The sequence below is a fragment of the Strigops habroptila genome, chromosome 3, assembly GCF_004027225.2.
Source record: "Strigops habroptila isolate Jane chromosome 3, bStrHab1.2.pri, whole genome shotgun sequence".
NCBI lineage: Eukaryota > Metazoa > Chordata > Aves > Psittaciformes > Psittacidae > Strigops > Strigops habroptila.
In genome coordinates, this window is record NC_044279.2 from 42920902 (window position 1) to 42945917 (window position 25016).

Below are 25016 nucleotides of genomic sequence, written 5' to 3' on the forward strand. Positions count from 1 at the left end.
TTAATGGAAGGAACTGCCCACATGCTCAGCCAGCTGCTGGGTTTGAAATAAGATCAGATTCCACAGTCCTTAGGTGGACCAGGTGACACAGGTCTGAAAGTATACACAAATTTTTGGCCCTTATCTGTATCTCACACATAGTATATTTTCCACACAAGCAGTTAAGCCTCCATAGAGTAGGAACAGAGTCATCAAATACACGTTTTACAAGAATTTTGTAGTGGCATGAGTGATCACATCAGGTTCAAGGTGACTGATAACCCATCTCCATCACCAAAAATATACTGTTTTCATAGTAGAGGGGATTTCTGCAAAAAACCTCAAAACCTGTTGTCTTTGATATTATATATTGCATAGAAATAGGCAAGGCAAAAAATAGTTAAAGAAAAGTTATGGCCTACTAAACAGAGTAGCACGGCATACCTCCCCAAAGCATAACTTAATGATAAATGTATGCTAATAAGTGCAATTATAAATTTCAACAATATACTTTCTCTTATAGGAGAGGCTTTTTGTTTCATTTACTAGTTCCATATAAGAAGATACATGGAAGAACAACAGGATTACTGAAATATTAAAACTACAAGACAGTATAAAACAGAAGTTCTGGGAAAGTATACAGTTCATTTAAACTATGAATACAGGAATTAAGAAGAAGATTAAGGAGTGCATCTAGTATTTCTTATAGATAATGCTTTTTTTTTTCACACAGCTCAAAGCACATTGTGTACTAGAAAGTAACATTTCTGTTTGCATTCTGTTGTTAATTCACTATCATTGGAGTATAATGTTTAGTTGCTAAGAAATAAAGAGTAGTAATCAGTATCATGGTGGTAGATATGTTTTATGTATAGAAACGTTTCCCAGTAACCCAGTTTCAAATCTTTGGTTATTTTAGGATTTCTCTGCAGATTCTGTAAGAAAGTAATTTTATTTCATAGAATCATAGAATCACAGAAAGGTTTGGCTCAGAAGGGACCTTAAAGATCACCTAGTTCCAACCCCCCTGCCACAGGCAGGGACACCTTCCACTAGACCAGGTTGCTCAAAGCCCCGTACAGCCTTACCTTGAACATTTATGGGGATGGGCCACATCCTTCACGTGTCTTAGACATGACCTTCTGATCACCCTGTAACTTCATAAAAATTGCTTTAACCTCCCAAGTTTTCAGACAGACCAGTCCTTACTTCACTACTTCTTAGCAAAAAGTATACTTCAGCTGTCCTAAGAATTAATTTATAAACCACAAATCTCAACTGACTATAAAATGGGCTAGCATTTCTTGCAAATATTTGAAAGCTTTTTCTTAACATTTATGGAAAATATTACTACATAGTGCTGATTTTAAAGCTAAAGTTGTGGCTGGATACATGAGACTGGTGTTCTGCTACAATTTGAGTGTGTTTGTCTCTCTCTACTGCACATGCCTAGTTCCTAAGTTCTGCCTATCGGCAACTACTTTTATCCCTCACTTAGGTCTGTGCTTGGATCTGTGCTTTAGATTAATAATTGAAAGTTACAAGAGTTAAAAAAATACTGTTCATGCAAATACTTCAGGATTTTTTCTTTTGCAAAGATACTGAAACAGAAAACATACTCTCAATTTCAAATTCTGGTGAAATAAATATTGTGTACAATGTGAAAATATTATAAATGTTTAGAAGTTGTGCAAATTAGTATTTACATTTCTTAGTGTAGACAACTAATTTAAGAAAGCAAAATATTTACTGGATATGATAAACACCAACATAAACTTCGGTTGTTTTTAAATGATCAAAGCAATATTCCACAACTTTCACATATGAAATCTGAAATGTCAAAATTAAGTTCCTTTGTGTTATGCTTTCATAAAAAAGGAACCGCTCTCCAGTTCTCTATAAATTCAGCTTGATTAAAAAATATTTTTTCAAAGCATTGTTTCCCATTTCATAACCAATAGCCAGGTCAAAAATAACTCTTTTCTAATCAAACCTTTTCCACTTGTATCATTATTTAATGCAAATAACCACAACCAGAGAGCAAGGCAATGTTACTACTTGGACTTTGATGTCTGCAATATTCAGGAAAGATATATGCTCACCGTGGGAATGCTGGCAAACTAATTTACCCCCATGGAATAGCAGAAATGCTAACCTTTTATCAACCTTGAAGACAGAAGAAAAATCACCGCTTTCTGTTACATAGCTGCAGAAGTCTGCTAAGGTTGTCACAAGCAAATTGAGATCAAACAGAGATATCGAAGTACAAAGCATTAAACTTTGGTACTGCCGTGGTTATTATAAAATTAAACCTTGTTCATAAACATGTTACAACTCCTTCCCGTCATACAGTATATAATTGCTTTATATGATCTTCTTTCATATAATTTTCTATTTTAATTGTTTTTATCAAGCATAGTCTAGGGATCAAAGCTTAAGCTTCTTTTAATTATAGCAGGTGGTTCAGCAAATATACTGAACCAAATCATGCTTTGACCTTTTGCAGAATTTCAGGACAGATTTCCTGAGCAGGACAAAGGTACTAGGAATTTTACAGTTTCTAGATAATTGCAGATTTCAATGTAATTTTCAAATTCAATACTTTTTCTGAACACTAGGTGTCTGGAGACAAAAGCAGATGATAAAACACAACAAAGTGGGAGAGGAGGGGGAAGTGAAAAAAAATGTTTAATTATGCTGTGTTGTTGCAAGTGAAAACATAATTTTAAATGTTGTAATTAGTTGTCAAGAAATTCCTTGTTAATTTCATCTACTAAAAATAAAGCTCATGAGGCAAGAAAATCTCTGAATTCGAAAATTTATAGCAGACTTCTTATTTCAATTAATATTCACAAAGTGGACACAGTTTATAAAGTTGATTTTAAAGCATACTATTCAAAATATTTGATTAAGATTTTTAGTAAATGCTCAAAAACTTGCAGAGATATCCAATAATTATGGTTCTCCCCCTCCCAAGTGCTCTGCTAGATGCATCCCTGTATGTCCAGTAGAGGCCAATCCAGTCTTATTTCCTAAGAATACCAGATAATAAAGTTACAAGTTGCACACATGCTTTGTGTTTCATTCAGTACCATTTTTGTTGCTGAATTAACATGTTGCAGTTTTGAATCAATGTACAATTAATTCAGCTGCTTTTAATCATCACATCAATGTACAATTAATTCAGCGGCTAAATCACTCATTACCCTCCATCAGTCAGATGAACTCAGGCCCTCATCTCAATTTTTGTATTCAGTTTTAAAAAAGCTAGATATTGGGTTTGCTAAGATTATTTTCAGATATTTAAGTTAACTACCAGCACACATATATTTCAAATTAAGAACCATTAAGCTGTCCCATAACTTTGCAAGCTATTTAAATGAGATTCTCTGTCTCAAAGAGATTACAATGTAAAATATAGAAACAATAGCTAAGAACGCAAAACGTGAAAGTAGTTTAAAACAGATCAAAACAATTAACAAGAGTCATATGAAGTCCTTCTCAGCAATTATTATATTTGTAAGCAAAGACTGAAGTAAATCAAGAGGAAAAGAGAAGATACCACAAACATGGTGGTCAAAAGCTAGGAAGCAAGGAATGACAAAGGAAGCCAAGGCAAGACCTGGAAAACCGCTTCACATGGCTTGCTTTATGCTGCACATACATAAACAAATACATAGAAGAAAAAAATTTACAGGACATCATAGGAAAATATAGGCTGTCTTTGGTTGATTTTTTTCTTTAGTTTTCCCAGGATTCTTTTAGCACTGATTAACAGCAAGCTGTTCTAGAACACAAACACAGACTGTCCTGAATTAGCAGCTTTACATTCCAAGGTCATTTAACTCCACATTGCTTGTTAAAATATCCAGAATGCAACAGCAAATTCAGTTATATTTCCCTTTTATTTACTGTCCCCTCAGCTCATAAATCAGCAGAAGAAATAATTTTTAAAAGAGAGTTTTTTGTATGTTGGATAATGCCTACAGTAATCACGGAGATTGCTAGTAGCAAAAATACATACTGTAAAAAAATTATATACTTCATTGTTAGCACTTGCTTTCATGAAGTACCACATAATAAAATAGTCAATCTGGTACCACAATCAAGCATTCTAATTTTAGTGACTTTTTTAACTTCACACACTCAGAAAAAATACCTGACGTCAGGAATCGTGTTTAAGAGCATAGGTACAGGAGGCTGTATAGAATATTTAGATGTCAGTGTGTGAGAAAAGTAGTCATGCTGTAGAGGAACAGGCCTGGGGCATTCATGTCTCTGAATCACTGCCAGGATCAGCAGATTGTCACTGTTAGGAGGATGCCACTCTTTCTGCACAGCCCTCAACTATCATTTGACATCACTGAAAGAAGGGCAATACAGTACAATTAAAAACAATGGATTAAAAGAAGGCAAGAATGAAATGCAGTTATTGGACCCAAAGAATGGGGTACCCGTATTTTGTGAAAGAAGTTTGCCATGCATTTTATTATTAATTTTAAATTGCGTCAGACAGTTTGCTCTGGTACCACACACAGGATATATTACATATTAAAGACATCACTCCACAATAGCATAAAGTAACAAAAAAGACAAAATCATCATACCGTCATGAATGGGAAGGTTATTTAAATCCTAAGCGTATCAGAGGCTGAGCTGAAAAAGCTCTTGCCACTTTAAGTAGTGGAGTGTTTGCATTGCCCTGCAGGGCCAGAATGCTACAAGGAGCAGCTGGGGCAGAGAGGTTGTCAAGTTTATTATTGTTAAGTCTTAATATAGGATTACATAGTTTTCCAGACCCAAGGCATTGAAGATTACTCTTCATTAAATGCTACTGAAAGATGGTTTTAATTAGACTGTTTTGCACATTAGATTTAGAGCATATAGTAAATTCTTACCTTTAGCTAAGCACACAAGCTTATTTACCTGAATGAGGCAAAACTTGGCTTAAAACTGAGAACCTTAATAGTCCTAACAATAGATTCTGCTGTTCTATCAATTGCACATGTATGGTTACAATCCACATGAATCATATTAAGCATCAGGTGGTATGAATCTACATTCAGCATCAATATGAAAAAATCCAGACAGGTACAACATTCAAAGTTTTTAAAATATTTTTCTGTATAATACGAATGTGGAATTTCTGATAATGCCAACACAGTGCTTATCTGAACTAAACAGACAGACAGTGTGAGTCCATCTAAGGAACTATAAATCTAATGAATTGTAAGATAGTAATATTATTGAGAAAGAAAATCAATAGCAAAATCACTGTGAATGCAATTCTATGTTTGTTTAGGAACAATTTACATGCTGATATTTTTAAGGCAGCAAACTTATTCTGATATTGATTTCTTACATATTTTCTCCAACCAACACAAAACTAATTAACATATAAGCTTCTTAACCTATTAGCTACTCTTACTGAAAATTTACCTATCGTTTAAGTACCATGAAAAATCCTTTCAGTTTTATTAAAGTTCACTCACCTGAAAAGTATAAAACCGGGTCCCATTAGGAGGATGCACTTTAGGAGAGGCAGAGACAGTGCTCATATCCGAGAATATCATTTCTGGTCACACACACAGTACAATCCACAGAGAGCTACAGATGCAGAGTAGAGTGCTAAGCTCAGAGATAAATCCTTTCATACATTTAGGGAGGAAATTGTACCAAAGGCAGTCTTCCCATCCGTTTAGACGTATAGTGACAGCGCTTTGAATTCCCCACTCCTACATCTGCAAGCTAAACTGTAAGGTCATTGCTCCCTGACCTCTAGCTCAGCTAGCCCTTCAGAGTGTGCACAATGAATAAAAATCACAAATGCCAAAGAAAAGAGAGCTAGAACCTACAGTAGACGGAGCTTGTGCAGAATCTGGCAATGCTTTGGACCTGCCCATCTGTTCAGTGATAATCACCTCCCTCCACCACAGCCTTGCAAAGTGATTATGCTAAGCATCCCAGTTAACCAATAACGCACAGTTTCATTTTGAGCAAGCATGCACAGTGAAAAACAGAGGACCTCTTCTGACTAACCTGAAGCATGCCTGGCATTCAGTTTATAGCTCTATTTGATAACAATGATAATTTTATCATTTCAGTTGCTGACAGCTATCTTAACACATAGCAACTTGCTTTAAATAACACAAAAGTGGTTGGGTTTGTTTTTGTGGGGTTTTTTTTGTAATTTGACTCTCTCGCCTAGATAAAAAGAAACAATGTACTGCTTTCCAAATTGATATTTTTTATATTTCTTATTTTTTTATGCTACTACAGACTGCAAATTGTAGGAAATACATGTTAGTGAGACTGTTAACAGTCAATTTAAATATATAGTCCGTTTAAATAGAATACATATTATAAGCCTCTTTTTTCTCATTCTTTTCTGTTTTCTCAGCTTCAGTCTGAATCTTTCTTTCTGAAAGGTTTTTCTAACTAAGTGTAAGGTTGAAATTTTATTCTGAGCCTTACTGTGCTTCACAAAGCTACAGACCTACAGCTTAGCTCATTAGCTATACACAGTATCTTTTTAAAAAGTTATTTTTTAAGGTCAATAGTGCTTGTGAACACCTGCATTGAACATCCAAAAAGCATTCATTGCATCTTTTTTCTTCACACACAGATCGTTTGAACTACAGGAAGGCATTAAAGGAAGTAATATTCAAAGAACTTGACACCTTTCAGCAATAAAAAATAAGTGTTCCATTTACAAGAATTGAAAAGTAAGGTTTCAGTAAAGGGTAAAAAATGTAAAGTGGTTAGAAAACTAACTTTACCTGTTCTATCAACCACTCTGTATTTTATTCATAAGGTTTAAATGAGAGACAGAGAAACCACTTAAGAAATGGTGCTTTCAAAATGAAATTTGTCAAAAATCTAAAAGCCTAGTGAGTTGCCAGGCTGCCTCTGTTTTTTATTCTGTTTTATCTTAATGCTTTTAGCAAATGAAGATAATACAGTTTCTAAAGTAAAATGACTATGAAAAGAGTTGGGATAGATGCAGAGATGTCTGTCTGTTTAACTGTGTATGCCAGTGTGGCACATACCACAATAATCACATTTTGTAAGCCAGAGAAAAAATCCTCTTAGATCCATGTCTAACAATATCTCATAATTGCCATGACACTGCTTCTATAACATTTACTGAATAAAAGCAAAACTATTGTCTAGAACATTTTCATGAGACACAGACTTCAGATTACAGATTATTCTCCCCTCCTTGACTACTTCCCAGAAGATCTAGATGCTGGTATTAGGAAAGGGGCCTTTCAACTGGTCAAAGGAAAACACCAGATTGTCGGTAATCTGAGTATAGAATCTTTTGTTCTGAGCTGATACTTTCTTCTTTATAATCTACCTACCTAACTTGTGCTATTTCCCCATGGTGCAATCCATAAAGTTTATTTTATGGAAGCTTAACATTGTTTGCCCTGAAAGATGACAGAAATTTACCTCTTAGCTTTCTCACCAAATGCATAATTTAAAGAATTCATGTGCAAAATCCTATGTACATTTCTCCAGCAGACAATCGCCAATAGATTTTCACTGTTGAATAACTGTACCTATTAGCTTGAACTTCTCTTGCTTCAACATTCACAACTTTTTAATCCTTGTTACTACCAGGAATATAGGAAACTCGTTTCATCTTTCTACACAGACATTTGTTAAACCTTAAGCTATTTCATTCCTAAAAGATATTGTCAACATCTTTAAGAAATGGTCAATACTAAAGTTGAACATAAGTGCTCTAGTGGCAGTCTCAATAATGCCTTCCATGATCATAACTCTATTGCTGTATTTTGACTTGCTATTTCCCTTTCTGTTCCTCTAGGAGTGTGTATCTTCTTCTAACTGCAGCCTTCCACTAGGAGCTCTTTTTTGGATCACTGCCCACTATGACTCAGCTGCCCATTATTTTGAAAAAATTACTGCTTTTCAAAATACTGCTCCTGATCTTTTATCTGTGGTTTTGGCTTTCTTGCTTAGGTGACGAAATTTACGCTCAGAAAAAAACACCACCAACAAAAGTAACAAAAACCCCAACATCCCTCTCACCCTGTATTTAAGTTCCAATAAACACATCTCCTTAGCTAATCAATACAGATCTGGAGAAGAGGCATGGCATTAAAATTGTTGTTCTCTCTCTCCAATAACTTTGACCTCATGTGAAAATGCTCCCAGTAATAACTATAAATTTTCTTTCAGCTCACTGCGAAACAGCCCACCACCACATTCTTGCAGGACCCTCATGGAATCAGAACGTAATTTTGATGTATCACTCAAACAGCTTGAAAACATTTGTGAAAAACAGCGTTTTTCTGAAAAATGTGAAAGCAGCCTTCTCTCAGGACTTGGTCAGAGTATAGGTAAATTCAGTAAAGTATGAACAGATGCACAGCAGAATGCGTGTTCACAATTACAGGGACACATAGTTCAGAATACGGAGACATATTTCAGAAAATCCAGCAGCCCCAAAGCTGGGATTCAGCAATCTCAGAACACAGAGCTGAAACCAGGTCTCCCATGTCTAATTGAATGCCACAACCACTAAGCTGGGTATCAAACAACATAGCCTGAAAGAGAGCAGAAAGTGAAACAGAAAAAAGGAAACTGAACAGACCCAACAGGACAAATGGAGAATCAGACCTACAGACCATAACTACAGCTCAGCGATAGAAGTAATCCCAATTCAAATACTTGCTCCAATAAGTCTTCCACTGGGTGACTTAATTATTCCATGAAGTGAAAGAGTTGTAGGGGAGGAAAAAAAAATCTTCTATATGAAAAGAAAGCCTACATGTTTAAAACTATGAGACATGGCAATTCTCCTGAGGTGGCTTTACTCGCAATTATTTTTGAATGTATGAGTTATCAAGCTCTGAACCTATATTATATGTGTTATGTTGACTTTACATTTTAATTAGGTACCCGTCTCCAAAACTTTCAGTGTGGTATACCTGTTCTTTTTTGATGTGAGGCTTACTATTTTTTATAGTAGATACAAAAATTCAGATAAATGTTGATATATGTAGATATATATATGCATTAAAAAAACAGTAAGTTACACATCAAAAAAGAAGGAATATACATATATATTTTATATATATATATAAATATATCAGACCATTATGTGAAGTACTTTGAAAATTGAGAGACACTAATACAAAAACTTTTATCTCTGACTGCAGTGAAGGACAAACACACTTTTAATATGCTAGTGCTTGTGTGATATAGTTTTTCTTCAGAATATGTAGTGCAATAGAAAAGCAGATGTTTTGAGTTAAGATTTAAATCGCCAGCTCGTATTAAATTAGGTGAGTTATTACCCAGAAACATGGACTTTATATTACATACCGTTCTCATTTCTGTCTCTATCAGCGAAAACCATGTTAAAGAAACATGCCTTCCTCCAGGATCGGGGAGAGTGTGTGATTTTCAGAACATTAGAGAGCTTTCACACTAAACTTAGACCACATCACTTTTACTTCACAGACTCACAGAAACCCTACTAAGCTTCCAAAATCTACAGTATTCTACTTGAACTGATGTTTCTTTAATATCTGCTGTTGCAGACATCTACATAGAGGGAGTATCATACAATACATTAGTCATCTGGCTAAAATTCCCTGAATTTGCTTTAAACTGAAATACGTTAATGTTTAAAGAATTCTGGTCTGCCACTATTAACAGCTGAAAAGATGTTAAACCTCTACCACAGTTCAAACAAAAGAGACTCAAATTGCATATCAAATCGCAGTGAATACCTTCGTAAAGTCACGCATCACGACTAATTGTTCTCCATATCCAAACTAATTTACAGTTCCTTTTAGCTCATTTGATGAAGTTCTACACCAAAAGTATTTCCATTTTTCCCATCAAAAAAGCAACACAAAAACCCACTACCTAACAAATGAATATACTTCAAAGAATCTATAAAACTCATACACATCAAGTTTCAGAAACCAACCTTTCCCAGCTGGTACCGCTCCCAGAAAACTAGTGGGAGGGAGAATTAAGGAAAATTAAACATAGTACAAGGAAGTTTTTGTTCCCTTTCAGCCTCCTGGTACAAACAGAGAATCATTTTAGAAAGGAAGACTTGTAGAAACAGATCAGCTTATCTTATTGATAAGTAAAGCCTGTTATTCCTCCTGTTTCCATAATTAAGAACTTATTATCAATATTTCACATCATTGTTCTTTGTTGCTTTGTATCTTGATTATACAAATACCAATGCTTGTAGGGAAGTGTGTCTTAGAAAAGCATGTAAGTATGTACCTATTTTAACCTCAAATATAAGGATTTGTGTAACCTATGAAGGCAAGTACACTGCAGAAAAAAAATTATCTTCTGTTAGCTGTATAAACTGTATGTCAGCAATAGCAAAGGATAAAGCATGCCCCAACCTATACATTCTGTACGATGCTTCCCTTTCAAGCACAAGGACAATGGCTGAAGCTTTCAGAGGAAATGCAAAGATGAATGTAATTAATTTTTTGAAGTACCCTTGCTCTGTTGTATATACTGGGACATTTTACCAAGTATTGCAATTATTTTGAAAAAACCCTGAATGAACTATCAACTAGTGAACTTGAAATTTTCATAACTATTTCTCTTTTAAATGGCAAACTTCAGAACTAACTTTTCTACCACTATCTCTGTGCTATAAAAGGTCAATGAAATTAGTCACTGATTCATTATCTAAGTGAGTTTATAAATACAGGAGCTAATCCAGAATACATTTTCTACGACCTATCAAGTATACAGTCCCTAATCAGCAATCATAAAATGCAACCACAACACAAACAAGTCCAAAAGACACAATGCCTGATTTTGATGTGCATTTGCTCGGGCAGAAGCAAAATTCCCCTTCCTTTTATACAATCCAGACATGCAATTGCTGACCACAGTGAGGACTCTTGTGCAGCAGTGGCTACAATATTCTAGTCATCATAGGTATGAGAAATTAACTCTCACACTCTCAAGACTTACTGATTAAATAGTTCTATGACTGACTTCCTTTCTGCGTGGTTCAACAAAGCTGGGATGGAATATTCAAAGTACCATTCTGTTTTTCTTTAAACACTTCAACTGCTCAGCACTGGATCTATATTTCCTCTATAAAACTTGATCAGTAAATCAAGATTGTATACAGAAGCTCATTAGGTAACTGAAATGAACCTGACATAAACACTGGTTTTATCTATTTTTAAGTTATGTGTTGATGACAGTGACTCACTGAGTGAATCTAAAAAAGAAACTGAATGAAAACATAACACTTGAATACAGAGAAGTGTTCTGGATATTGAGCATAATGTGAGAGTTAAAGGAGGAGAGGATGGCTGAGTTGCAAGAATGTGCAATGAAACAACAAAAAATTGAGGAAAGATCTTCACCCCAAAGTCGTATCTTACCTGATTTGAAAAGATACATACTTTTCTTTTCTCTGTGACTTGTGCTTCAACTACCCAAAGCACAGATACTAAACTATATTTAGTACACAACCTGTGTCCTCTGCCATTCACTTTTGATGCCAGGAATGACTGTATTTCTGTGTTGTGGCATGACTACATATTTCATGAAAAGTCTTCAGGCTCTTTGGAATTAAAGGCATTTTTCAATGTAGAATATAGCAGTGACTGCATTTATGAGTAGTTTTAATAAAATTCCAGTCAAATCTAACATTAACTCTTGCTGAATCAAGACCAAAACCTCCAAAATAATGTGATCCCAGATGGTAGCAAAGAAATACTGAAAACAATCAGCTTGCTATTTCACCCTGCACCCTATCACTTAGGTATCACTTTTGTTATTTACATCCTTTAAGTTGTTTGGATTGTAACATTACACACAGTGTATCACTGTACTTGGCAAAAATAAGAGTCATTTCTTACCAGTAAATGTAGCATCTAAAACACATAAATTATTGCAAAGGATCACAGTACATTAAGGATGAGAGAAATTATGAAAGCACATGAGATGATAATCATTGCCTATGTATCATCCTTAGCAGAAAGGTTTTTTCTTTTTAAGAGAACATCTTACATTATATGCCTTTATCATGAGGTTAAAAATAGGATGAGGGCTTATGATGGAAAAACAAAAGAAGGTACAAGTTTGAGATAACGTGTTCAAACATTACAACTTAGCACAGCTCACTATGAATAGATATTCTCTCTAACCTGCCTCTCTTTCCTTCAAAAAATATTTTTTCTTCCTAATGGTATTATTTCATTCATTTTCATCTTATTAATTATTTTATACTGATCCTGCAATCTTTACATACACTGAGATGTATCCTGGTCCACAGGTATAAAAACTATTCAGAGACTAAACTACTAATGAAAATGAGTAGCAGAATTATACCTAGATGATAAAGGCTGTCAGGAAACCTTGTACCAAGGCAATTGTCTTTGTCATTTATTTCTGTTTCTGCTCCATCTGGAAAATATCTTTTGTCTTAATGAGCAATGTAAGTTTTTAAACTGGTCCTTTGAGTAAGAACTTACAGAACTGAATCAAAAGCTAAAATTCACAACTGATTAGTCCCACATTTTACATGGGAACTGGGAATACTCACTTGAGTAAGGATTGTGGATATCAGTAGACCTTTGCAAAAGAACATGTCTGTTTTCTTTCTCAATTAAAATTTCATCATTTCTTCATAATGTCAGTGAACATATTTCTGAATGAAGTGAACATAAACTGGAGAAACATGGATAACCAGAATGAAACCCAGAAAACTGCATAAACATGCCTTCTTTCATACTGGGCAAGTAATGAAATATTACTTATGCTCTAATAAAATTCCCCAAAAAATAAAATTCCTAGTAGCTTTTCTGTCTTGCAGCTAACTAGAGCAATGATTCTGAATGGGATTACAACCCTTGGAATTGGAATCTGCTACAGGACTGCTAAAGGGAACAATATTTACAGTCATAAAAGCAGTAATTAATTTGGTTGTTTAATTGAAGATATTTTTCATCTAATTTTCAAGGATGCTCAGTTTTCAATAGCCTCTCCAAGTTGCTTCAGGCCTGCTGATGCTGTTATGTGCCATTTTGAGCATCAGGTCTCACTGTTGTAAACATAACAAGCCAGGTACTTGGAGTGACTGCAAGTTTGAAAATCTCAGACCTGTTGCTCCCACTCTATTCACAAAATGTGGTCTTCTACAGATGATATAAAATTCCTATTTATAGCTAGTGACAAGCAATCAAACCTTCTAGCACTTTTCTTTAGGTACATACCGCAAATCAGTAATAACATATTAGCTTGAAAAGACTTCAAGACATTGCTGTACTGTATGCCTCTTCATTGTCATACATATAGCCTTATAAAGATAAGTGGTCATGGTAGAAAGCAGAAACAGCGACTCTTCTAAAAATGCATCCTATTTCTTCTGCACTTGTCCTTAACCTCTTGAAGCCATTTTCCCTATAAAAAATGCAGTGGGAGTGTTTGTGTGCTGACACTGTCTAAAATGATCTTTCCAACACAGAAAAGATATGGGATTATAAAACAAAACAGTCAATACTGCCCTGTGGGCAAATGGCTGTTCCAGCTCTTGACTCAGCAGACTCTCATTTCCCCTTACAAGCTATTATAAAAATATAGAATGATCCAGCAACTGCATACCTATTAAGGAGAAGCAAACAGTGCATTTCTCTGGGAAGAAAATGATGATATACAAATACAGTTGAATACTTTTCCAGTGCTAAGAAATGCGAATTCAAATTTTTATTTATTTCCTTTGTAATTCAGACTTGGGCAATCATAGAATATGCTGTGCTGATTAATGCTGGTTTAATGTTGATTTTCAGTTATCATATTTATCTTCCCGAAAATTCTGAAAGAAAAGTTAAAAGGCAACAATTTAAACCCACCATTTTCCTAATCTTCAGGCCGAAGGGCTTCAAAACATGCTAAGTCCCCAAAAAGGGACTTTCTAAACCTTATTCTTCACAATAGCCACCTTTATGCTTTATTAAACACATTTTGGGGGGAAAAAAAAAAAAAGTAGGATAGAATATAAAGTATGGCGGTATTTATAGGATATAAGAAAAATACGAAAAATTTCCTTTCTGCATTCAGTATGGATGACATAAAAAGGGAAAAAAATTCCCTTAATTATTGATCATGCAAGTGACTAAGCAGCATTATTCATGATTTATCTTGCCATGCACCTCAAAAGTGCCATACACTTAAAAACAGTGCCATATATATTATTAACATTCTTACGGCTTAATCTACATCTCTAGCTAGAAAATCAAGACGAAGATAGATCAAGTATGATCCATCTTCAACTCTAGACAATCAACTATGATCCATCAAATATGATTCTATGATTCTAACTGTCAAATGCATGTGCCAGTATTAACTGAAGAAAGAATTGTCATTATTAAAGATCACAGTCTAAAAGCATACACTTGGACTGGACAGTCAGGAAAAGTTAGCTACTTGACTGAAGTATAAAAAAGTAGTCAAACCTAAATTAAACAGTGCAATACTGACACAGTACTGTTCTCATTTTTTAACAAAATCTTGTCCCTTCTGTGTGGTAGCAGATGACTACCGCCTGGTATTCTGCACTCATCACTCATTTGGAAAATGCTGAAAGCTTAGTGGTAAGACTACAAAGATGACAGATCAAAAGACAAGCATTATTCATGCACAGAAAGCCTCAGGTGGAATGATAGGTGGGAAACTGAAAAGTGACCACTATTGAGCAAGGACTACATCCCCACATTCAAAGTTCCTTGCCAATGTATGCAAGGTAGCTTCTCCATTTAATTCTTACAAGCAATAGCAGGAATGAACATCAGCGTCTTCTGGTGGGCTTTATTTGCAGTGTAAGTACCAGTGTCTCTGTGCATTACCACAGGCTCCCCTAACTCAATAAAGACAGCCACTTTCAAGGGGCACTGCTTCTGACCTATTTTAGATGTCTATTTCTGTTTGAGATGAATCACACCACAGAGGTGGGAGGCAGTAAAGACAGAAATGCCTACGCTCTAGATATCTGAAGGTAGGTGCAGTGAATCCTACCCTGGCAGCCCAAACTAAATGTTAAACAAGTTATCAAAATATGACTAGAAAACATGATAATGAAAGACAAAAAAACCCCACCACAGGTTAAGTACACCTGAAAGAATTTTACTATTAGAAATACCTATGTGAAACAAAACCAAAACCACACAAACCTGAAAATGGCTTTTTGTACTTTCCCAAAACAAATGATGTGAAAAGTAACATCTGCAGCAACAAATTCACAGTCACATCCAGATATAGTCTGCTGTTACAATCACATGCAAGATTAACATCCCAGACTAAGATACAGAACATTATGGAGTGCAGTAAAATTACTCATGTTTTATGAAAGGAGAAACTGTGACACAAATTAAGCCACATCTACAAGGTTAAATAGCACAGCAACCTCACGCCAGGCAGCTCCTATTTCTTAGTACTCTGTGTTCATTTCATATTCACTGCAGTATGAACATGTCTTATGTACATTAAATGGACACAATATACACTCATTGTGATTCAAAGCTCAGAATTTTCTTTAGAATTTCATAAAATATCAAGCAGCTTTAAATTTTTATAAATGTCAACTAGTGGCAATGCTAATTAATATGTTCTTAAGGTGGCATAGGACATCCTTAAAAACTGTAAAGCACCATATATATATAGTGAACTTAAGACATATATAAAATATATGCACCTGTGGCTAATAGAATAGTAAAATCACAGTATTGGTCATCTACAGAAAATTTTCCTAACTGAAATGCATTAGGAAGAATTTTCATTTGGAAAAAATAAAATGGCACAAGCCAACCACAGATTTAACCTGGGTTATTAACATTAAAAAGTTTAGTCCTTTCCCAAGTCTGGTGCAGTATGTATTCTCAGCAATACTTTATGGGAAAAATACTTCTATACAGAAAATAATTTGTTTGACTTGATCAGTTTTAAATATTTTAATCTTTCAACTTCACTGACTGGCCTCTATTCTGTTGAGAAAATAAATAGATACATTTGCTGTAGCTCCTTTATAGCAGTTACATTTTGCATAAATGAGTTGTGGCTTATATTTCCTTTAACCAAACAGTGCTAATCCTGACAGCCTCTCTTCACTTAAAAATTCCTCTTACCCCTAATAATTTTCACTATCTGTCTCCACATCGCCAGATAGCAGCTTACCATGACAGAGTATGTCTTGCTCCTTTTCTGCACATCCAGATGCAAATCAAAAGGAAACATGTTATCCTACTCCTACTCCCGTCCATTTATCAAGACTCCAAACTTTCTAGTTGGCGCATGGAGAACAGCACTGAAATTGAAGTTAACTGTAGTTTGCTAAGATTGAACAACATTACACATCAGAATAAATAGGTGGCATACAAACCAAACTAGACAAGCACAAACATAAACTGCAACTCAAAGCATTCGGACGCTGACCACAAAAGAAATTTCATTAAACAGCAGAACGATTTTCTACATTTGCACTGTCTGTTTAACTGAAAAATCTAAGATGACCATGGACGTGGTTTGACAGACAAGCAAGACAGAACAGTTGGGAAAATAAATCACATATGAGTCAACAATTTAAATAAAACTTGTGATTTTATTTTTTAAAAATTTCAAATGAATCATGATTATGTCCCCATAATTTTCCATTACATACACTCTGCCTTATAATATCTGAACAGATGAACTTGGTTTCTGTTCAAGATAAACAAGATATTTTATTGCTTCACATGTCTTTGAACTGTTCACATATTAAATTAACCACTGAACTCTTCATTTGATTTAAAAGAACCTTCAAAAATTCTTTCTAATGTCTGCAATTTCATTTTTGCAATTAATGCATCTAAAAGGTAAAACGGTAAACAGCAATTAAAGAAGAAAATGTCCATTATGGAACACTGAATGCTACAGTTAGATTAAAAATGACACGTTACATCATGCTCCACAGTTAAAAATCATTCCTTTTCATGAGGGCTAAAAATAAGCTTTTATTATTATCAATAATTTTCAACAAGCACAAATATGTTTCATAGATACCCTTTCACAGACTTTTTTTAGATCAGCTGTTTCTTGTTTCAGTTTATGCAAAGATCATCCTCCTAAGCAATCTCATCCCAAACGTTACTGTGTTTCACTGTTACTGCGTTTCACTGTTACTGCCCATCTCTGGAGCTGATATCTGAGTCACTGGAGACATTAATGGGGCAAGAAAAAGGCATGCAAAACCTGTCAAAACTAAAGCAGAAGTGGTAGACGACTTGGCATGCAGGCTGTGACACCACTAGAGGGGAAAGGAAAGCTGTATTTATAGGAGTAAACTAAATGTGCTTCGGAAAGTTCCAAATCGTTGTGGCCAACTGGCACAGGAGAGCGCACAGATGTGCTAGTCAACACGGAAGTGTCCAAAGAGGCTTCATGCAAACTGCTTATTGGAATGGTTCCTGCAACGGCCCTATACTCACACCATACTTTGGAATTGCTAGGAAATATTAGTTAGTGTAAATGAAAAGTGTGCCAGGATCTGGGCCATTAGATTACAACTACAGATGATTGTGTTTGACCATCCAGGGACATTTCCCAGTACCATTTGATTTACTAGCATATAAACATGTCAAACCTTTCCAGAATTTTTAAAGTTATGGCACTTTAGATTTCATTAATTTCCAATCTTGCGGTTGAAAAATATTTGGTTCTTAGGGTAATATTTAAAGATAGAATATGAATGATCAATATTAATCAACTATTTCTAAAACTTCAATCAAGATAAATCCTAACAGGCGCAGTGTGGTAGTCAAATTTTTGACTGAAGAATACAACATCATAACTGGGGAGAGAATGCAGATTGGTACCACATAGATGATGGATACCTTTAGCTCATTTCACTCAGTTATCCTTAGCTGTTGATGTAAAACAGCATGTGCTCTGCCTGCATCATCTATAGAAGATCACTGATTCCTGCCAGCTGCCCTGCCAAGTCTTCAAGGCTCTCTTTATGCAATTCATCTAGAACAAACTTGGCACAAGTTATATTATCTAGACATACTGCAATCATACTTCCATAATACAGACTGCACGTAGTCTGAAACAAAACCTTAGAGAATGGGGAGATCTAAGTTCTCAATACTTTACAATTTTTTATATGTTTATCTATGCAGAATATTTTGAAGACTCTCCACAGTTAATGATGAAACTGCATGTGAAATGTGAAAGATTCAGGCACAACTTTATCACAAGCAGCAAACAAGGAGAAACACACAGAGGTCTCAAACTAAAGCACAAAGCACATAACGCGTACAGCACAATTAAAAAGCATATGGGAAACATAAGACAAATACAAAAAATGCAAAGGGACAAAGCCCAACAGACAGGCAGGAGAACAAACCAAACAAAACCAATACAATGCAAAGTTATATGGGAGCTGTCAAAAGCATGCAAATTACCTTGAATTTCAAGCAAATACTTAGAAACTAATATATCTTAATAATCTTCAAAAATTAGAAGATAAAGCAGGAAAGGATATAAATTGAAAAGATAAAAGATTTTTTTCCTGTTAAAGGAAAAACCTGATTGCAAAGAACCCACAAGTAAAGCCAAATGTAAAAAGGTATAAACAAAACATTACAGAAAGTTTACATGTGTCTTGTAATCAGATGTTAGGAGTCAGATGAATACAGTTAATGATACAGAAATAGAATTGGCCAAAGGAAGTATATATCTTCAAAGTATCTTGAAGTTAGATGGAAGTTTCAGACCTAGAATAGAACAGTAGTTCAGTATGGAAAATGATTGGTCTTGGAGAACGTTCAACTCTTGTAATGTAAATTACACATAATTTATACAACATGAGTGGTCTAGCCAAGAGGGATCATGTCATAAGCAGACACTCCTAGAAAAGCATAAGTCTAAGCAATATTCAAAGAGGGTGACAGAAAGCTATTGAAACATTGTCCCCTTTTAGTTTCATATTCTCTCCCCTTATTTCCCTTATCGTTATGGTTATTGGTGGTAGCAGTAGTAGTTTTGTATTATACCTTAGCTACTGGACTGTTCTTATCTCAACCCGTGGGAGTTACATTCTTTTGATTCTCCTCTCCATCCCTCTGGAAGCCATGGGGAATAATGGGGGGACAATCAGCTGCATGGTTCTGAGTTACCAGCTGGGCTTAAATGACAACAGTGGCCCAAATTTAGGACCCACCACTTTGCCTTGTTGAACCTCATACCATTGGCCTCAGCCCATCGATTCAGCCTGTCCATGCTTTCCTTCCGATAATTTTTATACTTTTATGTATTCTATTCTAAGCATTAAAACTGTGTTGTATGGAGGTGTTTCTTATCTTACAGAAATAAGAAAGCAGAAGTTGCATAGCATTATTAGGTTGGGTTGTTTTCTTGATTTTGCAGGACAGGTCTTCATTAACAATTTCTAAACTGAATATATTTCCAGTTTTCTTTTAAATTTCCCAAAATTCACCATAATGAACTACTCTGTGGTCTGATATCTTTTATTTTCTCCCGACAGGGTTTTAAAAATATTTTTCACATTCTGATGTTGCTCTCTGAATAAGAAGGTGTTACGCTTACCTTAGACTTTCTAACAACCACTCAGAAATAACTGTATTTCACTATATTGCCATTGCACCCCAGTGATTCAAAGTCTCATTTCTTTTGTGCAACTTGAGATGAGGTTGTTTTTTACTTTCCAGTACATATCAGTAATTCATATTGAATGACATTGGCAAATTGCAGCCAAAACTGTCAGTTAATTTTACATTCAACATGAAGTACCTTATACAACTGTTGGGTTTGGTTTTTTTTTTAGCTAACTCAGTATTATATGACCAAAGAAATTTTGTCATTCTTGCTGGGAGTGCTTGAGACCTGCAAATGTTAGATGGTCTCAAGATTTAAGAGCATGTGTGAAGACCATGTGTGAAGACCAGCACATGACAGTCTGTTAAGATTTATGCTTATGTGGCTTGACCAAAATCATAGAAGTTGTCTGTAGCAGAGGCAGCAGGGCATACTTCAGAGAAGCATGCAACTGCTTTAGCCAGAAGGCAGGCTTTTTCTTACTCTGCTCTCTTCCCACACTCCAGCATCTTAATAGCTGTAATCAGTGGCACAGCAGATCCAAAAGACAACAGCCTCCTTCACTAAGTGTTCCTGATTTAATCACCAGAGTACAGATCATACTGAATCTTGCAGGCGGAAGTACTAGATAAAACTGTAGGCACCTCTGCTTGTAAAAATTGAGGGTTTTTAAACTTAATGCCTTTTTTCAGTCTGATTGTTTCACAAATTATTTCACCCTTCAGCAATACGCAGCTACAAGCAGCTAACTCTGGAAAAGTAATTTTTAATTAAAACCTGTTTCCCCCCCCCCCCCCTTTTTTTTTCAGTTAATGATTGCCAGGAGGTGTTGCTAACCACAGGTCCTTTCCAATGCATGCTGAGCATCCTCATATCTTATCACCTTCTGCAGAAATGATGGGTGCTCAGCATCTATGATAAGTGAGAGGACATAGATATTTCTCTGGCAACTGAGCTGCTAAATGAAAAGTATTCACTGATAAATTCTTATTTTGTAATCAGTTCTTCATTAAAAGAAATTACTGCCAGTAGTGAATAATATTGCCCTAAAAACCTAGAAATATAGAACAAAAAGTTCTGAATCAATTATAATGGTAAATAACTTTTGACAGGATGTTCATGATTGAACAGTTTTTAGTGCTTTCTAAGTCAACTCTTCAGGGTATAATATATATGAATTCATAATAATTCACTTCATGATTGGCTGGGGGTTTAGGACCTAAGTTTGAGCTAGGATCATGTGGCTAAATTCAGAGCACTGAATGTTTTTACTCATTCATTCATTCATTCATTCACTCATGAAAAGTGATTAACTATAATGTCTTTAAAAATGCTGCTGTCAAAAGTACACTGGACCTTTTCTACCAGAAGAGTTATTCTCAAAACAAATATTTTTGATTTATGGATTTGGTAGGTAATACAATGAAAATCTTCCGGTTTAAACCTAGAGTTTCTTCCTTTTGTTTATTGTCTTCTTCAGGAATTTGGTGAGCTAGATTTTATAAAAACAAATAACAAAATGTTGTTTTCATTAAAATCTAGTTGGCTCAGCTCTCATTTCGTATCTTGTTCTGATGATGGCAGAACACAGGAGTTGTGTCTATAGCTATTCAGAAATGTTACTATCCACAGAAAAGTAAAAAATGGTACAGTTCTGTGCAGCCCTTTCTGCTCTGTAGACTGTGATGCAGAGAAAAGAAAGTAATTTTACTCCTTTCCTCCCCCGATACAGAAAGTACCACTGACGTTAATCCTGCAACATACACACTATGAACACTGCAAATACCAAATACATCTCCCATGACTTAGAATAAACTACTATGCTAGTTAAAACAAATACTATACTATATGAGTATAACATTTCAAAATATATATGAGTATAATAGGTTTCAAAACTGTTACAAAGCAAAAGCTGCTGCACAGAACAGTGTTTCTGCTGACACAGAATACTGCTGCACAGATATTGCAAAGATGACACAGGTGAAAAGATAGCTTAGATTGGAAGATGAGGAGCTTTTTCCAACAAACTAGGCTACATAAACAAAAGAATGAGGTAATAACAATGAACTGGTTACACAACTACCACCAAAAAAAGAGACTTCATCTACCATCCTAGTGAGAACTTAGCCCTCTTGCATTGGGTTTTCCCTGCAATTCAGCATACAGGCATCTTAATGTACATGTAGGCGTTCAAAGAAATTGTCTAGCACAATGAATACTAAGAAACTACATCTTTTTCTACTTCATCTAATAAAAAAATGAAGCGGTAGCAGAGCCAGTCTTTTTCTATACTATTCAAACAGCAGAGAGATGGGTCTGTGAGAAGCACGAGCCCATCAGCGCTGTGCGGGATGAACAGCACCCCCTCCCAAAGTTCCAGCCAAAAACTAGAATACATTTTGGTTTCTTCTTGCTGAAAGATGACATAATTGGAAGAGAAAGCTTTAGGTTTTGGCGTCTGTGCTGATGTAGATCTTGCATCACGCTCTTGCAAACATTTAAATACCACTCTCTCCCCTGTGTCTTGCACTGGGTTTTCATCACTTGAGGCATTTTAAAAATCAGCCTTCTCTGACGATTATGCAGTGTTGAGAATGTCTTCAGAAAGATAAACATGTTTCTTCAGAAAGTAAGGAAGGAAAACAAAGCCAAAAACAAGTAGAAAGATGATACTTTAAAGGAATTCACCTTATGTGACAGATGCAGAATTCCCACTACGTTGTGGTTGTTTCTAAACCAAAACTAATTATCCTCATAGGACTTGCAATTGCAGATACAAAGAGAATAAATGTAGGTATCAAACTGTTCAGGCAAACATAATCAGTGTTCAACACCATCCCACACAGCATTCTTGTCTCTAAACTGGAGAGATAAATTTGATGGATGTATCACCTGGGGGATAAAGAATTGGCTGGATGGCCACACGCAGAGAGTTGCAGTCAATGGCTCAATGTCCAACTGGAGACTGGTAACGAGTGGTGTCCCTCAGGGGTTGGTGTTGAAACTGATCCTGTTCAACATCTTTGTTGGCGACATGGACAGTGCGATTGAGTGCGCCCTCAGCAAGTTTGCCGACAACACCAAGCTGTGTGGTTCGGTTGATACGCTGGAGGGAAGGGATGCCATCCAGAGGGACCTTGACACGCTTGAGAGGTGGGCTGATGCCAACCTCATGAAGTCCAACAAAGCAAAGTGCAAGGTCCTACACCTGGGTCAGGGCAACCCCAGGCACAGCTACAGGTTGAGTGGAGAAGAGATTCAGAGCAGCCCTGTGGAGAAGAACTTGGGGGTGTTGGCTGATGAGAAGCTTAACATGAGCTGGCAGTGTGCGCTTGCAGCCCAGAAAGCCAACCGTATCCTGGGCTGCATCAAAAGAAGCGTGACCAGCAGGTCAAAGGAGGTGATCCTGCCCCTCTACTCTGCTCTCGTGAGACCTCACCTGGAGTATTGTGTACAGTTCTGGTGTCCTGAACATAAGGACATGGAGCTGTTGGAGCAAGTCCAGAGGAGGGCCACAAGGATGATAAGGGGGCTGCAGCACCTCCTGGGCTGGAGCACCTCCTGCATGAAGACAGGCCGAGAAAGTTGGGGCTGCTCAACCTGGAGAAGAGAAGGCTGCGTAGAGAGACCTCACAGCAGCCTTCCAGTATCTGAAGGGGGCCTACAAGGATGCTGGAGAGGGACTCTTCCATCAGGGACTGTAGTGATAGGACAAGGGGGAATGGGTTCAGCCTTAAACAGGGGCAGTTCAGGTTAGATATAAGGAAGAAGTTCTTTACTGTGAGGGTGGTGAAGCACTGGAACAGGTTTCCCAAAGAAATAGTAAATGCATCCAAATGCAGTGTTCAAGACCAGGTTGCACAGAGCTTTGGGTGACATGGTTTAGTGTGAGGCATCCCTGACCATGGTAGGGGGTTTGGAACTAGGTGATCTTAAGGTCCTTTCCAACCCTAACCATTCTATAATTCTATGATTCTATGAATCTGTGAATCATCCTATCAAAGATCACAACAAAGTTGCATGCTGGCTTTTAAATAAAGGTTTTTGAAAAATGCGTAGGGAAGCTGTTGATATACTTGAAGAAAAAACACCGCACAGTTAAAGAAATTATTTAAAAATATTTATCATCATACAGGTAATTTACTGCAGAATGCACAGGTTTAATGCCACACTAATCTCTGCTCAGTATCACGGCTTTCCGCATACAGTAAACAGGCAGAGCACGCTATGTATCTGAGATTAGAAAGTGGCCCCTCAGTCACTAAGTAGGCTTTTCTTTAAGTATATGCATAGCCTATTTAAAACGTAAGGGCCCACTTTCTAATCTCTGTCTAGCAGAATGCAGTTAATGGACATCTACAAACATTCCGTATTACAAGACATGTGAATCAGGTGATTGTGCAGATATGCAGTGATTTATGTCACAAATTTAACATGGTCTTAAGCACTAAATCTTTAGGGTAAGAATAGCCAAGTTGACACTGATGCTCTAGAGGCCTATTTTCATTTTAATGCACATGGAAGTGAGGATTTATGTGCACGATTCATTTTACTCCTAGCATGACTTCTTTGTTAAATGACATTCTCCTAGCAAAATAGAACATCTTACAGTGGATTTAAACCCGACGTGACCATTGATAAACTGTAAGATATGAAGGGATTGTAAGTCATTATTCCTAGTTAAAGATTGAAGCACTGAAACAAGCTATTTATTTCCAGGTCAGAGAAGGCAAAAGACTGATCTTCTGCAACCGGCTGAACCCCTCCACTGCATGCTCCCGGTTTCCGAAAACACCCCCAAACACCAGCAAAACAAATGGCGACAGCAGAGCTCTGGCCCATCCCCTTCCCCTGACTGCCACCTGCTGCCGGGCCGGGGCTGCGGCTGCCGAGGAGCTGCCGCAGGCCTTCCCGAAGACTGCCACAGCCGGCAGTGCATGAAAACAGGGTTGCAAGAGAGGGAGACAGACAGTAAATCTGGGGAGAGGTAGTCTTTCACTGTAACAAGGGTAATGTTGGGGAAAATGATGTTATGTTGAGGCTTCTCCAGCCGTCATTGCTCCCCTGCCAAGCGCTCACTATGAACAGCACAGGGAGAAATGGGTGCTTGTATGACACAGATTACTCAATCCATAGCTGTTGGTGGAGATGAAGAAAATCAGGAAAAAGTTAAGAATGCGTGTCCCCGACTCCCTGGTGTCAGCATGGCAGCTTTATGTTCAGTATTAAAGTTTTAACTCAGCCACAGTAACAGTCTGTTACTGTTTCACAGAATCACAGAATCATTCGGGTTGGAAAGGACCTCTGGAGATCATCTAGTCACCTAGAGCAGGTTACATGGGAACACGTCCAGGCAGGTTTTGAATGTCTTCAGAGAGGGAGACTCCACAGCCCTCCTGGGCAGCCTGTTC

At 36.5% G+C, this 25016-nt stretch overlaps 1 protein-coding gene across 9 annotated transcripts in view; it reads right to left on the reverse strand.

Annotated features, from left to right (window-relative positions):
- Positions 1 to 25016, reverse strand: part of PPFIA2 (PTPRF interacting protein alpha 2) — a 317029-nt gene that overhangs the window by 205433 nt on the left and 86580 nt on the right. The window contains exon 1 of one of the 9 annotated variants that reach the window (XM_030479352.1): positions 5472 to 5844. The exons of 6 other annotated variants lie outside the window; for them this stretch is intronic. In XM_030479352.1, the coding sequence (XP_030335212.1) occupies positions 5472 to 5552 (81 nt within the window). In that variant the 5' untranslated portion in view covers positions 5553 to 5844. Of the gene's footprint in view, positions 1 to 5471; positions 5845 to 25016 lie in introns of those variants that run through there. 2 more of the 9 variants (XM_030479353.1, XM_030479351.1) reach the window with 2 other exon arrangements.